The 16,429-nt window shown below is 40.3% G+C and overlaps 1 protein-coding gene across 4 annotated transcripts in view; it reads left to right on the top strand.

Annotated features, from left to right (window-relative positions):
* The window catches only part of dcun1d4 (DCN1, defective in cullin neddylation 1, domain containing 4 (S. cerevisiae)), an 80,617-nt gene that overhangs the window by 36,038 nt on the left and 28,150 nt on the right, over positions 1-16,429 (top strand). For all 4 annotated transcript variants that reach the window (XM_080187711.1, XM_080187695.1, XM_080187704.1 and 1 more), the window contains exons 4-5: positions 11,277-11,394; positions 15,013-15,107. In XM_080187711.1, coding sequence (XP_080043837.1) covers positions 11,277-11,394; positions 15,013-15,107 — 213 coding nt within the window. The remainder of the gene's footprint in view (positions 1-11,276; positions 11,395-15,012; positions 15,108-16,429) is intronic.

The following is a 16,429-nucleotide window of genomic DNA, read 5'->3' as shown; positions in this document are numbered from 1 at the left end:
ACTGCATCCATAGGTTCCCCGTTGTCCATGTTGTTGCTTGTTACTTTGTCAAAGACCTCTAATAAATTAGTTAAATACTTACTTTCCTTACACAAGACCATGTTGACTCTGATTAATTGCATGATTTTTTTTAAAGTGCCCTGCTATACACTCAATAATAGATTCCAGCATTTTCCCAATGGTAGCTGTTAAGCTAATTAGTGTGTAGTTTTCTATTTCCAGTCTTCCTCCTCTCTTGAATTGAGGAGTTACGTTTGCTATTTTCCAATCTAAAAGTTGGGGAGTTTTGGAAAATTAAAATTAGTACACGTACAAATTCTACGACTTTTAAGACCCTAGAATGAGCACTTGTCAGCTTAGTTCTTTTAAGTTCCTCCCTTTCACCTCTTTGATAACTTACTTCAGGGATGTCGTTTGTAATCTCTCCAGTGAAGGCATGTACAATATGGCACACGACACAGTGGTTAGTTAGCATTGCTGCCTCACAACATCAGGAACCCGGGTTCGATGCCAGCCTTGTATAACTGTATGGAGTTTGCACACACTCCTTGTGTCTGTGTGGGTTTCCTCCGTGTGCTCTCATTTCCTCTCATGGTCCAGCGATGTGCAGGTTAGGTTGATTGGTCATGCTAAATTATCCTTTGGTGTCCAAAGATGTATAGGTTAACTGGATCAGCCATGGTAAGTGTGCAAGGCTTTGAGGATAGGGCAAAGGGGTGGACCTGGGCAGTTGCTCTTTTAGAGTCGGTGCAGACCTCATGGTCTCCGTCCGTACCGTAGGGATTTTATAGTCTTAATGTCTGTTCAGTTCATCTGTCATTTCCCTTCCATTATTACTTCCCCTGACTCGCACTCCAGAGGATCATTGTTCATTATTCACTCTTTCCATTATTAAATAGCTTAGAAACTTTTCTTATTATCCATTTTTATATTTTTAGCCACCTTTTCCTCGTACTTTAATTTCTCCCTTTTTTTTTACCATTCTTGCTGTTTTTGTTCCATCCAAACTTTTAACCTACCATTAATCTTTGTATCAAATTGAAAGAAAAAGCACACAATTTCACCGTCTTTAACTACCTTAGTTAGCCACAGATGGTGCATCCTTTCTTACTGGAATATATTTTTGATGAGCGTTACAAAACATCTCCTTAAATGTTTGCTACTGCATCTCCTGACTTATCCCTTTAACTTAATTTCCCAGCTCCCTATTGCCAGATCTGCCTGCATAATTGGCCCTTATTTAAGTTCAAAACACTAGTCTGAGACCCACCCTTGTGTTCTTCAAACTGAATGCAAAATTCAGTCATGTTATGATCACTGCCATGTAGGTGCAACTTTATTATGAGGTCATTAATTAATTCTACCTTAATGCTTTTTGGTCGGCTGTAACATGCTGTTCTAAGAAATTTTTATGCACGCCTCTTCCTGGCCATGTTTGCCATTCTGATTTGCCTTTATGTAGATGTAATCTTTATTTAGATTAAAATCACCCATGATTATCACTTTACTTTTCTTTCAAGCACTCATTATTTTTTTTGCTGGATATTCCATCCTACAATGGTTATTGTTGAAGGGCCTATAAATCACTCCCACAAGTGACTTCTTACCGTTAGTATTTCTCAGCTCTACCCAAATTGATTCTACACTTTGATGTTTAGAACCAAGGTCTGTATTGTACCCATGTCATCCTTAATTAATAGAGCTACCCTGTACCTTTTCCTAGCCTCCTGTCCTTCCAAAATATCTTTATACCCTTGAATATTCAGGTCCTAGCCTTTGTCATCTTGCCTGTAATGGACATCCAGATTATACATATGAATTAATAGCTCAAATAGAAATAAATCTCCTTTGTTATGTGATGTGCATTCAGAAAAAAATCTTTAATTCTGTCGTCTTATTGTTTTTGTAGTCTACATCTGCTGGTGCACTCAGGTTTTATATACTCTGTCCTTTCCTGCCATGCTCTAATTATCATTTCACTTATTGTTGCCTTGCTCTCCGGCCTTGTCTTCTCTCTAATGGATCACTTTTCCCACAATTGATCCCTTGCCCCCACTATTTAGATTAAATTCCACTCTACCACCGTAGTTGTATGACTCACTGGTCCCAACATGGTTCAAGTGAAGACCATCCCAATTGTACAGCTCGCAGTTTCCGCAGTACAGGTGCCAGTGTTCTTGGAATTGAAACTCATTTTCTACCACACCAATCTTTGAGCCAAGCATTTAGTTCCCTAATCTCATTTTCAACCTAGTTGCTCATATGCCCTAAGCAGAACTTTTTTCCTAGCCCTACCTATGTCATTGGTACCTACATGGACCACAACCGCTAGATCCTCCTCCTCATCCTCCTCAGCAGCAAATGTTCCTTTATTCACGCAGGAAAAAGTCAAAGTCAATGTAGTCGACGAGAATACTGCAATACCAGGTTGTAGACTAGACAGGATTGAGGTACATAAGGAGGAGGTGTTAGCAATTCTTGAGAGTATGAAAATAGATAAGTCCCCTGGGCCGGATGGGATTTACCCTAGGATTCTCTGGGAGGCTAGGGAGGAGATTGCAGAGCCTTTGGCTTTGATCTTCATGTCGTCTTTGGTTACAAGTATAGTGCCGGAAGACTGGAGGATAGCAAATGTTGTCCCCTTGTTCAAGAAGGGGAGTAGAGACCATCCTGGGAATTATATTCCGGTGAGCCTTACTTCTGTTGTGGGCAAAGTTTTGGAAAGAATTATAAGGGATAGGATTTATAATCATCTAGAGAGAAATAAATTGGTTCGAGATAGTTAACATGGTTTTGTGAAGGGTGGGTCGTGCCTCACAAATCTTATCGAGTTTTTTGAAAAGGTGACCAAAGAGGTAGATAAGGGTAAGGCAGTTGACATGGAGTATATGGATTTTAGCAAAGCTTGCTGCGGCTGTATAGGGCATTGGTGAGGCCGCAGCTGGAGTACTGTGTGCAGTTTTGGGCGCCGTACTTACGCAAGGATATTTTGGCCTTGGAGGGAGTGCGGAGGAGGTTTACTAGGCTGATGCCGGAGTTGAGGGGGTTGAGCTATGAGGAGAGGCTGAATAAATTAGGATTGTACTCGTTAGAGTTTAGAAGAATGAGGGGAGATCTCATTGAGACATATAAGATGATGAATGGGATGGATAGGATAGTGGTGGAGAGACTCTTCCCACTCAGAAAGGATAGTAGGACTAGGGGGCACAGCCTCAAGATAAAGGGGGTGCGGTTTAGAACGGAGTTGAGGAGGAACTTCTTCACTCAAAGGGTGGTGAATCTCTGGAATTCTCTGCCCATTGAAGTGGTGGAGGCTACCTCGCTAAATATTTTTAAGATGCGGGTTGATGGGTTTTTGATAAGCGAGGGGATTAAGGGTTATGGGGAGAGGGCAGGAATGTGGAACTGAGCCACAACAGATCAGCCATGATCTTATTGAATGGCGGGGCAGGCTCAAAGGGCTAGTTGGCCTACTACTCCTCCTATTTCTTATGTTCTTATGTTTGATAAGGTTCCCCATGGTAGGCTACTGCAGAAATTGCAGATGCATGGGATTGAGGGTGATTTAGCAGTTTGGATCAGGAATTAGCTAGCTGATAGAAGACAGAGGATGGTGGTTGATGGGAAATATTCAACCTGGAGTTCAGTTACAAGTGGTGTACCTCAAGGATCTGTTTTGGGGCCACTGCTGTTTGTCATTTTTATAAATGACCTAGATGAGGGTGTAGAAGGATGGATTAGTAAATTTGCTGACGACACCAAAGTTGGAGGAGTTGTAGACAGTGAGGATGGATGTTACAGTTTGCAGAGGGGCATAGATGAGCTGCAGAGCTGGGCCGAGAGGTGGCAAATGAAGTTTAATACGGAAAAGTGTGAGATGATTCACTTTGGTAAGAATAACAGGAGTACAGAATATAGGGCTAATGGAAGGACTCTTAGTAGTGTTGACGAGCAGAGAGATCTCGGGGTACATGTGCATAGCTCCCTGAAAGTTGGCACCCAGGTTGTTAAGAAGGCGTACGATGTGTTAGCTTTTATTGATAGAAGGATTGAATTTCAGAGCCATGAGGTCATGTTACAACTGTACAAAACTCTGGTGTGGCTGCACTTGGAGTATTGCGTACAGTTCTGGTTGCCGCATTATAAGAAAGATGTGGAGGCATTGGGGTGTAGAGGAGGTTTACCAGGATGTTGCCTGGTACGGTGGGAAGGTCTTATGAGGAAAGGCTGAGGGACTTGAGGTTATTTTCATTAGAGAGAAGAAGGTTATGAGGTGACCTAATTGAGGCATACAAGATGATCAAAGGATTGGATAGGGTGGACAGTGAGAGTCTTTTTCCTCGGATGGTGATGGCTAACACGAGGGGACATAGCTGTAAATTAAGGGGTGGTAGTTATAGGATGGATGTCAGAGGTAGGTTCTTTACTCAGAGGGTAGTAAGGGCGTAGAATGCCCTGCCTGCAGCAGTTGTGGACTCGCCAACTTTAAGGGCATTCAAATGGTCAGTGGATAGGCATATGGATAACATTGGAATAGTTCAGGTTAGAAGGTCATTAGATTGGTTCCACTGCTCGGCGCAACATCGAGGACCGAAGAACATTACAGCGCAGTACAGGGCCTATGTTCCATAACCGGCACTGGGCAAGTAACACAGCCTCTGGACTCTTTTGGCTGCAGAGAACTATGCTTATCCCCCTAGACGATACTGCCCCCTACTACCACTACGTTCTTATTAACTCCCACTACTTGAATAGCCTCCTGATGCCACGGTCATTTCATTCATCCATCCTGCAACCCCCACTTTTATCCATTCAGGTAGAAAAAATCTTGCACCTGTTCAACAATTGCAAAGGAAGAAGTCCCTGTACATCGACGTTCTGGTCCTCCGACCTACCTCACTCACAGTCACACCCTCTACTCGAATCAGAAGATACTATCTCAAGGGGCATGACAGCCTCCTGGAACAAAGTGTCCAGGTAACTTTTTCTCTCCCTGATATGTCAGTGCCTGCAATGTGGCCTCAGCTCAATGACTCAGAGCTGAAGCTCTTCAATCCCCAGACATGATCTACAGACGCATTTGCCCTAGATCACATTGCTGTCCAAGAGCTCCCAATTACACAGTTGTGATACATCATCGGTCATGCTGTCTTCATTATGTATCAAGACTCAAATTATCAAAAGCATTAGTTCAATTATCACAACTCAATGCTGCCTACATTTTTCAATACTTTATTAAAAATATATAACCTGGAAAAATTCAGATTTATTGGATTAAGTTGATTTTTTTAATGTCCACTATTTTTCCAGACAGTAAGGAGCAAATTGTATGTATTATGGTGCAGATTAAACTTTAAATGCAAGGCATTGTAGCCATTACTGTAACATTGCTTTAAGACAGTTAGGACTGGGAACCTATTATACTAGGGAATAATTTACAGAAAAAAAGGAAAAAATGTGAGGGGTGGAATAGTCCTGGTGATTTATAGATAAAGAATCACTTCTAAAATAAGAAAGGATATAATGAGAGTTAACTAAAGCATTGGAAACTTCCAGGATAGAAATAAAAAATGGGGGAAAATGATTCAAGACTGGTAGTTGTTAAGAGGTCTCCTGGATGACCGATATGTAAGAATTATTTAATTTGATTCATTATTGTCATGTATTCGTATACAGTAAAAAAAATAGTTTCTTGTGTGCTGTACAGAGAAAGCATACCATACATAGGGAAGAAAAGGAGAGGGTGCAGAATGTAGTGTTACAGTCATAAATAGGGTATAGCAAAAGTGTTAAATTGAAAGCAGAGGCGTTTAGAGTAGCTAAGAGTAGTGGGCGAGAAGAGGATTGGGAGAGGTTTAAAAGTCAACAAAGATTGACAAAGAAGTTGATAAAGAAGGGTAGGATAAACTATGAAGCTGGGCTAGCGCTTAATATAAAAAAGGATAGCAAGAGTTTTTATAAATATATAAAAAGGAAGAGGCTGACTAGGGTGAACGTTGGACCCTTAGAGGATGAGAGGGGGGACTTAGTGGTAGGGGATAGGGAAATGGCTGAGGCCTTGAATAACTTTTTTGTTTCTGTCTTCACAGAGGAGGACGTGAATAATTTGCTGGATGTTAGCGATGGAAAGATGGTAGGACAGGAGGGTCTCAATGACGTTATTGTTACTAGAGAGGCGGTGCGTGACAGACTGGAGGGACTGATTGTGGACAAGTCGCCAGGACCGGATGGAATGTATCCAAGGGTTCTGAAAGAAATGGCGGAGGTGATAGTGGATGCCTTGGTGGTTATTTTCCAAACATCACTGGATTCCGGGGAAGTGCCAGAAGATTGGAAAACGGCTAATGTTACGCCGTTGTTTAAGAAGGGTGGCAGGCAAAAGGCAGGGAATTATAGGCCGGTTAATTTAACGTCTGTTGTAGGTAAAATGTTAGAATCTGTCATCAAGGAGGAAATAGTGAGGCATCTTGAGGGGAATTGCTTGATAGAGCAGACGCAGCACGGTTTCGTTAAGGGGAAGTCGTGTCTGACAAATTTATTGGAATTCTATGAGGATGTGTCTAGGGTGGTGGATAGAGGAGAGCCAGTGGATGTGGTCTTTCTTGATTTTCAGAAGGCGTTTGACAAGGTACCTCACAAGAGGTTATTGCAGAAGGTAAGGGGGCATGGAGTTGGGGGTAGGGTGTTAGCGTGGATAGAGGATTGGCTGTCAAATAGGAGGCAGAGAGTGGGGGTCAATGGGTGCTATTCGGATTGGCGGTTGGTGACTAGCGGAGTGCCCCAGGGGTCGGTGCTGGGGCCTCAGCTATTTACCATTTATATAGACGATCTGGAGGAGGGAACCGAGTGTATGGTGTCGAAATTTGCTGATGACACCAAGATTGGTGGAAAGGCAAATTGTGCGGAGGGTGTGGAGAGTCCGCAGAAGGATCTAGATAGGCTGGGCGAATGGGCCAGGAAATGGCAAATGGAATTTAATGTTGGCAAGTGCGAGGTGGTACACTTTGGTAGGAATAATGGTAGGAAGGACTATTACTTACGGGGCGAAAAACTGCAGCAGGCGACGGTGCAGAGGGACCTCGGGGTCCTTTGCATGAGTCGCAAAAACCCAGCCTGCAGGTGCAGCAGGTGGTCAGGAAGGCTAATGGGATGCTGGCCTTCATAGCGAGGGGGATTGAATATAAAAGTAAGGAGGTCTTGCTGCAGCTGTATAGGGCACTGGTGAGGCCGCAGCTGGAGTACTGTGTGCAGTTTTGGTCACCGCACTTACGCAAGGATATTTTGGCCTTGGAGGGAGTGCGGAGGAGGTTTACTAGGCTGATGCCGGAGTTGAGGGGGTTGAGCTATGAGGAGAGGCTGAATAAACTGGGCTTGGACTCGTTAGAGTTTAGAAGAATGAGGGGAGATCTCATTGAGACGTATAAGATGATGAATGGGATGGATAGGATAGTGGTGGAGAGGCTCTTCCCGCTCAGAAAGGACAGTAGGACTAGGGGGCACAGCCTCAAGGGGGTGCGGTTTAGAACGGAGTTGAGGAGGAACTTCTTCACTCAAAGGGTGGTGAATCTCTGGAATTCTCTGCCCGTTGAAGTGGCGGAGGCTGCCTCGCTAAATATTTTTAAGACGCGGGTTGATGGGTTTTTGATAAGTGAGGGGATTAAGGGTTATGGGGAGAGGGCGGGAAAGTGGAACTGAGCCACGACAGATCAGCCATGATCTTATTGAATGGCGGGGCAGGCTCGAAGGGCTAGATGGCCTACTTCTGCTCCTATTTCTTATGTTCTTATGTAATACGAAGTAGGTCTATTCATAAGTCTGAGATTGAATTAGAGCACTTGTTACAGAACTTAAGAATTTTAAAAGCATAGAACGAGAGTAGAAGACAGAGTTAGAGGGTGTGCTGGGCACAGCTTACAAGAAGTTGCCATGCTCCAGTGCCATCTTGGCTCTCGTTATTAGACAAATTGAATTAGACAAGCATTTAGCCAAGACAAAGTAGTTTTAATGGTGGATTTTAACTTTATAGATTGGGACAGCCAGCTCAGCATATCAGAAAAGTTGTGATTTTCTCATGTACAGTTGTTTTCTGCAGCAATATGTCCTAGAACTGACAAATAGGGAGGTGTCACTGGATTTAAAATTGAGGTAGATTTAGTTAACAGTTTTGGACATGAACGTTTGTCAAATAGTGATCATGATGTGATTAAGTTCAACGTGAAAGAATTATGAAGTTTCTAGATTTGGGATGGCTGACTTCAATGCAATGACTCGGTTCACAGTAAAATGACACTAAGATAAGGATCACTTTAGGAAGGATAGATTGTTCTTAGAGGGAGTGCAAATAGAAATGATCTGGTTTCCAAAGATTAAAGTATAAAAAGTGATTACAGACCTAAGGTTGGATTTCCCGGAACTTAAGGTAACCTTATCAAGTTCAAAATATTAACAGCAACTGATATGGTAATAAACTAATTCCACCGATTTGTGCACGTAGTGACACACAATTGAGAAAAATTGGAGCCTGATCTTTCAGAAATAGTGAGGAAGCACTTCTATATGCAAAGCATGGTAGGAATTTGGAACTCTGTTCCACAGAGTAGTTGATGCTAGGTTAATTAATTTTAAACCTGGGATTGGATAATCTATTAAAGATATTATTAGAGGATGAGGGGACAAGGTGGGAGTAGGTCACAAATCAACCATATTTTCATTGAATAACAGATCAAGCTTGAGAGGCTAAATGACCTGCTCCTATTCTCATAGCCCCCTGAGTCCTCTTGATTGCAGCTTCCATCACAGGACTCTATCCTGCTCCATAATACCACTGGGATACTTTGGTTATAAACACGCAATTTACAGGAAGTGCAACTACATTTTACCAAACCTGATTTTGACTTCCAACATTGAGCCTGTTGGGCTTCAATCACTGAGAAGGATACACAGCCATATCATTTAGTCTGAGATACAGTTATACAACTGGATTTATTCTGAGCTACCAAGTATTGGGAAAGAGGGAGGAGCAAATTTGCAGGGAAATTAGAGGGATGCATAAAATATAAAGTAGTAATAATTGGAGACTTCATTCCTGTCTCAGCTTGCCCAAGGATAAAGGAGAGGGGGGAAGAGTTTCTAAAGTTTAGCCTAGCGTGGAAGCAAGCATTGTTGGATCTTGTTCTGCAGAATCAGGTAGGTCACGTGGATCAAGTGTCAGGGGAATATTTAACAGACATTGATCATTGTATCTTGAAATTTTAAGTTGGTTGTGAAAAATGATATGGAACAATCCAGAATAAAAATATTTGATGAGAGAGACTAATTTTTGAGGTTAGAGAGCAGACTGTCCCAGGTTAATTGGAATCAGAGATTGTTGGCAAAATATAATGGATCAAAGGATGGCCACTAAAGTGTAGATGATTCAGATATAGTGGAGATACATTCTTGCGAAGGAATAAGATAGAAAAACCAAAGACATATTTCCTTGGATAAGAAAAGAAAGCAAGAAGAAGCAAAAAAATGGTGAACATGGCAGATGTCAAGTTGATAATAGAAGTGACAACTTGGCTGCTGAATGTCAGTTGAGGGCAAGTGAGAAAGGAAATGAAAGAATTTGTAAATAAACTGACAGCTAACATCAAGGGAATCCAAAAATCTTCTATAGGTATATAAATAGTAAAAAGCTGATTAGAGAGCACAGAAGGAAGATCATGCACACAGATAAAGGGCAGGCTAAGGTACTGAATTAACGCTTTAAACTTACCTTTCCCAAGGAAGATGGTGTTTCTGAAGTCACACTGATAGAGGAGCTAAATGAGAGCTGGATGGGCTAAACATTGATAAAGCAAGGCTAGCTGTACTTAAAGTTGATAAGTGATGTGGGCTGTATGGGATGCATCCAAAGATACTGAGGAAATTATGGAGGCAGTGGCCATAATCTGCCAGTTCTTGGATATGGGGTTGGTGCAGAGAACTGGAGAATGGCAAATTTGATTCCCTTATTCAGAACAGGTGTAATGATAAAACCCAACAATTACAGGCCAGTCAATTTAACCTCAAGTGGTTGCAGAGCTTTAAGAAATGTTAATCTGGGACAAAATTCAGTCACTTGGACAAGTATGAATTAAGAGAGTCAGCAAAACAAATCATGTATAACTAATTTGATTGAAGTTGTTGTTGATGTCATGAATGTGTACTCCTAAAAATTGCCTAATAATGATAATAACAAAGTCAACTCATGAAATAAAAGGCACAGTGGTATCGTGGATATGAACTTGGCTCAGTGGTGAACAATTGTTTTTTGGATTGGAGGAAGATGTACAGTGGAGTTTCCCAAGGACTGACATGACTAATGACCTAGACTTGGATGTATAGGTTACAATTTCAAAATTGGTAGATGACAAACTTAGATGTGCTATGAGCTGTGATAATGATAAACTTCAAGAGGACATAGGCTTGTTATATGGCAATTGAATTTAATGCAGTGATACATTTTGATAGGCAGGACAAATAGATGCAATAGGAAATGAAAGCTACAATTCTAAAGAGGGTGCAGGAACAGAGATACATGGGGGTATCTGTGCATCACGCATTCCCGTAATGTCCAAGTGCTCCTTCCAGCCACAAAGACATGATTGTTAAATCAAAATTCTGGAATTCCCTACCTCACATCATTCGCCACACCATCAGGGCCACTAGACTTGAGCAATATGTGGTCTTGCCAGTAAATCCTAAGAATAAATTCTAAGGAAAGTGCTATTTGAATGCAAAGAACAAAAAATGCAGCATAGGAATAGGCCCTTTGGCCCTCCAAGCCTATGCTGATCATGATGTCCTAACTAAACTAAAAAAAAACCTTCTGCCCTTATTCAGTCCATATCCCTATATTACCTCCCTATTCATAAAATTAGATGATGTGCATACCCTTTTCCAAATGCAGTTTTCCACTTGTTCAGGAGATTGCGTCGAAACTCATAGGTTGGTGAGCACAGTGTCTTGCTGTAAATTGTCATTAAATCAAGCTAATGCTTGGAGAAAATTTAACTATTTAATACATGCTGTTGTCTCAGTTTAAAAATACCTGAAATTCCATTCCAACTTGAGCGTTCAATCTTCTATGTAATGTTGTGCAGTGTATGTATGGAAGAATTGCTTCTTTTGAAATTAACTACTTGGTTATATTATTCTGTGTAAATATTTGCTCATGGGAGTATCAAATTCTTAAAATATCGATATACATAAATGCATGATGGCAATTTGTATTCATAATTTTTATCGTGCAGGAAATCTTCGGTCTTGCAGTTGTCCCTCCGACTGCTATAGCAAGGGAATGCCACCCAGGAAAAAGAGGAGACCCACAGTAGCAGATGATTTGACAGCTAAAAAAAGCAGGCACGATGGGTATGTTTTTACTCTTGTGAAAAAAAATGAAAGCTGAATGTCTTCAACAATTCTGTATAAACTGTTGCCAGCACTTAGTTGTCTTTTAAATAGATAATTATTGGGGGGGAAGTAGTTAAGAAAATGCCTTGCAATAGCATTCCTATTCCCCTCATCCTCTTTAAATTTTGTCACTTTGTCCTATAAATTAAAATTATTCATATTAGTTTTGTTGGTTGATTCTGATGTCGGGTACAATAGTTTACAACCTTGTTATACTAAAAATTTTCCCTAAGCAGTTACATGAAAATAATTTTCCCATTTTTTTCATAAATCACAGAGATGGCAGTTAAATGTTGTACCACTCTGAAACATATAAAGGAAAGAAAGGTAAAACGTTCTGTCTGCCATCAAATAAACTAGACTGTAGAGTCAAGTAGAAGAATTGAAGCTGAAGAGGTGTCACCCCAGAATCTAATTTCATGTTACCGACTTGCCGGGTGATTGATCCTTTATTATAATTCAAGAATATATTGAAATATAGAAGCATTTGTACCTGAATAATCAGTCACTATGCTTTTGAGTTTTTTTCCCTCAAAAGAGAGTGTGCATTTGTTACTCAAATGAAAAAGTGGAAGACTGGGCCAAAGCATAGAAATGCCTCACCTTAAACTACAGCAGAAATATACTAACTTCTCCTTTTATGGATTACAATTTTTTTTAACCGCAAATGGCCATGATCAGTTTTTTTCTTTCTTGTTCTGAAAGAAACCCTTAGTTGATGAAAATAATTCTGTTTTAACTGGTCATGACTAGCATGTAGTCAATTATGTATTTATTTCCCTTTATGGAAAGGCAGCTGTGTATTTTGTTTAATAGTCCTGAAATAGAAAATTATTTTCCATTGTCACCAGTAGAACATATATTAAACACTCATTTATTGTTTTGCTAGGTTGTGTTAACTTGCTTTCATTAGTCCTAACGTTTCAAAAGTTTCATCATACATTTGAAGACGAGGTAATCTTTCAAATATAGTGGAAGTTGGTTGGAGCTTTTTCAAGCAAGTATTTACAGGCCTATAGCATAAGATACTAGGGAAGATGTTGAAGTAGACAGTGTACATTTTAAGGAGGTTGGATGCATTTCCAGCGAGTGATTGAGTGATAGACGCTGACTAATCAGGTTATCTATCGGATGGCCGAGCTTGTTGACTAATAGTTATTTTCCTTATCTTAGTTATCTTAGCACTTCCAACATGTCGCTGCTTGTTTTTATTTGGAACAATTGATGATGAGGGCTTATGCTGAAGGTGCTGCCTTTCGCACCACTGTCAAATTTGTGCTATTGCAGAATCAACTGAAAGCTGAAGTCTGGACTTCCAGCTGATAACTTTTTAATCAATTCTTGACACTTCTGTTCTTTTTTTTTAAATTTAACCATACCCTACCGAGGGAATAGTTTTTGAGGATTTGAGTGCTCTTTGATTTGGTTAATGGTCATTACAGACCGTTTTTTTTTTATTTTGAGTGGAGGATCAGTTCAGCAGGTATATATTGTAAACCAGCATTGAATACTTAAGACAAGCTCTTCTGACTTTTTAGTGTGACTGAAAAGTTTCATATTTGTATTTTGTACGTGCACTTGTGCTTTGGGCTCTTTTTACTTTATGGGCTACATTTAGGTGCAATGGTCAAGTACCTAGAAATTCAGATCAGAATTTTTTTGTGAATTTCAGCTTATAAAACTGGACTTAATTCTTGCTTATAAACATGAACTGACATTCAATTTCAGCCAGCAATTTCGCAACATCAGGACGTAGTTCTTGATGCCCTATAGTACAATCTTTTATTGGCTGTTTGACAAAGGAGATTGTAGGATTTCATATGACCAAGAATATTGCTTTCATCTTTTTCTACAGACTCTGAATACTGATTGAAGAGTGAATGATTTGTTTGATCCAGGCTGAAGAGTGAATGAATGACATGCAATGGGGATGCCCTTTGGTGCCTCCTTTCCCAAAGGCTAAGGACGTCAGTGCTTAATCTGCAGAGACAAAATATTAGGTTTTTCACGCATTTACCTTATTGTCTTTATCACATGTTTCAGCTCTGAATAGATTGCACTGATAATGCATATAACAATATAGCACTTCTAAAACCACTTCCATTTCCCTTTGGACTGCTATGTGATGATTTCCGCTGGCTTAGGTTGGTTTAGTGAACTTCAACAAAATGATGCATTTAAAGATGTATTTGTTACCTTTTTATAATTGGCTATCTGATCTCTCAAAGCTTTTCAACCATCTGAAGACACAAGTCAGAAATGTGATGCAAGACTTGACCCTGCAACAATGGTCAAGAAGCTTAGAACCATCAGAATAGAGTAGTTCATTCGATTGGTGCCCCTGCTATTGGGCACCCCTACCATTTGCACACTGGCAGCAGTATGTACTATCTACACAATACACTGCAACAAAGTACCAAGATTACATCTTCAGCATCTCCTTTTTAAATGGTCTCAAAGAAGAATAAGAGCAACAATTCACAACTACGACAAGGGATAATAGAAATATGTGAATGTACTTCAGAAGTATGAAAAACAACATGAGGAATACCAGCAGATAGGCTATAACTGAAGGCATAGTTGAAGTATGTTTTCAGGATGCTTTTGAAGATTGAGGGATATCTTGGTAGAGCAATTTAGGACCAAAGATCAGCCACTGAAGATTGGAGAGGGAAGAGACACAAAAATAGTGAGTGGCAGAATGGAGTTAGTGATGTGAATGCTGGAAGAAAGTGAGACAATATCATAAAAGTATATTGCAAAGGCACATTTTTGGGTGATTTGTAAAGAGTCGGTAGAGATGGACAAGTATAGGGTGAATAAGGAAATTGGACTTAATCTAAACAGGGAGAGAGATTTTGTCAAGCTAAAGTTTTTATGTGGCACTCAAGGATCATTCTACACGACTAACTTTAAACTCTGCCAAGTAAATAATTTGGGTAGCGTGATGGACAAATGTTGGTTGTTGAAATGTTTAGCCAAATGGCTTTTCCTCATTCTTGTATTGCGGTTACCTTTTTAGGATGGACCTTCTTGGACTGAGTTTAGTATCCTAGTTGGATAATGGTTCCTGAGTCTACTACAGATAGTTTTGCTCATGTGAGGAGTGACCTATTGGAAAAACATTTTGCCCTTCGTAACAAAGCATGATTAAAACTCTTAAAACGTCTCACATTTAAGGTTCCAAATTTTAGTTGCTGTGGAAAGTCAGGTAAGTAGTATAAGATAAGATAAACTGCTTATATTACATATTATCCTAACAATAAATTTAAGATTATCTGGCTTGCAATGTGGCTGACTTAACCTTGTTAGAAGCCACAGTCTGTAGGCGAAAGGAACTTGTCTTTTAGATTTAAACAAAAGCATGCAGGACAGTCTCCATGGCAATGTCTGAACCAACCAGAGTCAACTTGCCAATCAGCAGCACTTTTTTCTCAGGCAGCATGAATTATTGCTGCCGTTAAAATTTAGCATTCCTGGGTTTGAATTGATGAATGCAAGACAGAAATCTTAGACTGCATTTCTCTTGTTTCAGCGATTATATTCAGTCTAATCTTTCAATTGTCTTTACTATAGCACCTTGTACAAGAAGCAAGACTCAAATAGGATGAAGCCTGAAGAGGAAGGGTTCTCCACCAAGCGATGCTTAGAGTGGTTCTATGAATATGCAGGTGTGTTTTAATGCTAAAGTTCAGTGCTAACTCATGGACATGCACCTAAGATGATGGTTCTCAAATTGGAGTCAGTGAATTCCTAAAGGTCCCTGGAGACCCTCTAGGATTTCCAATAAATAAGTTCTAGTAGGTGAGGGAGAAATACATTGGGGTAAGGGAAGGATTTTACCACTAATGATAGTTAGTGTTAGTCCCACATGAATAGTTGACAAGTTATTAACTGCTGGTTAAAGGAGAAATTAATGCAATAGATCAATCGTTTATTCCTGTCTGGAGCAAAAAATAAAACATGAAAGGTGGCCACGCTAAATTGCCTCTTAATGTCCCAAGATGTGTAGATTAGGTGGGGTTACAGGGATAATGCAAGGGGGAAGGCCTCGGTGGGATGCTCTTTTTCAGAGAGTCGGTGCAGACTGGGCTGGATGGTCTTTTTGTGCACTGTAGGGATTAGATTTGAGATTAGACACATCAAATTTGAAGATGACACAAAGCTGGGTGGGAGGTGAGCTGTGAGGAGAATGCTGAAATACTTCCATGTGATTTGGACGAGTTAAGTGAGTGGACAAATGCAAGGCAAATACAGTATCACGTGGAAAAATACAAGATTATCAATTTTGGTGGCATAAATAGGAAGGCAGATTATTGTCTGAGTGCTCACAGAATGAGAGGGAGAAATGTACAATGAGACCTGGGTGTTTTTGTACGCTAGTTGCTGAAAGTAAGCATGGACGTGCAGGCAGTAAAGAAGTCAAATGGTATGTTAGTCTTCATAGCAAGAGGATTCAAATATAGGAGCAGGGGTGTCTTGCTGCAGTTATACAGAACCTTAGTGAGACAACACATCGAATTTTGTGTACCCTTCAGGAACAAAGTTTTTGCTATGGAGGAAGTGTAGTCTGGTTTACCAGAGTGATTCCTGGGATGGAGGGACTTACTTGGTTAGGATTATATTTACTGGAGTGTTGAAGAATGGGTTGGGGGAATGGCGGGGGTAGTGGGTGGTGGAATCTCATAGGAACCTATAAAACTCTAACCAGACTGGACAGGGTAAATACGTGAAAGATGTTCCTGATGATAGAGGAGAAGATATGGGGTAAACTATTTAGCAGTAAGATGAGAAATTTATTCACCTAGAGAGTAATGAACTGGTAGAATTCTGTACCACAGAAAGAAGTTGAGGCCAAAAGAATTAGATACAGCTCTTGAGACTAAAGGAATTGAAGGATATGGGGGGGAAAAAGAGGGAACATTGGATGATTCAGGTTATTCATCATCCTGACTTGGGAAGTATATCATCGTTCCTTCGCAATTGCCAGGTC

The sequence above is a fragment of the Carcharhinus amblyrhynchos genome, chromosome 1 (assembly GCF_965287045.1).
Source record: "Carcharhinus amblyrhynchos chromosome 1, sCarAmb.v2.hapA, whole genome shotgun sequence".
Taxonomy (NCBI): Eukaryota; Metazoa; Chordata; class Chondrichthyes; order Carcharhiniformes; family Carcharhinidae; genus Carcharhinus; species Carcharhinus amblyrhynchos.
This window is presented reverse-complemented; position numbering and strand designations above follow the sequence as displayed.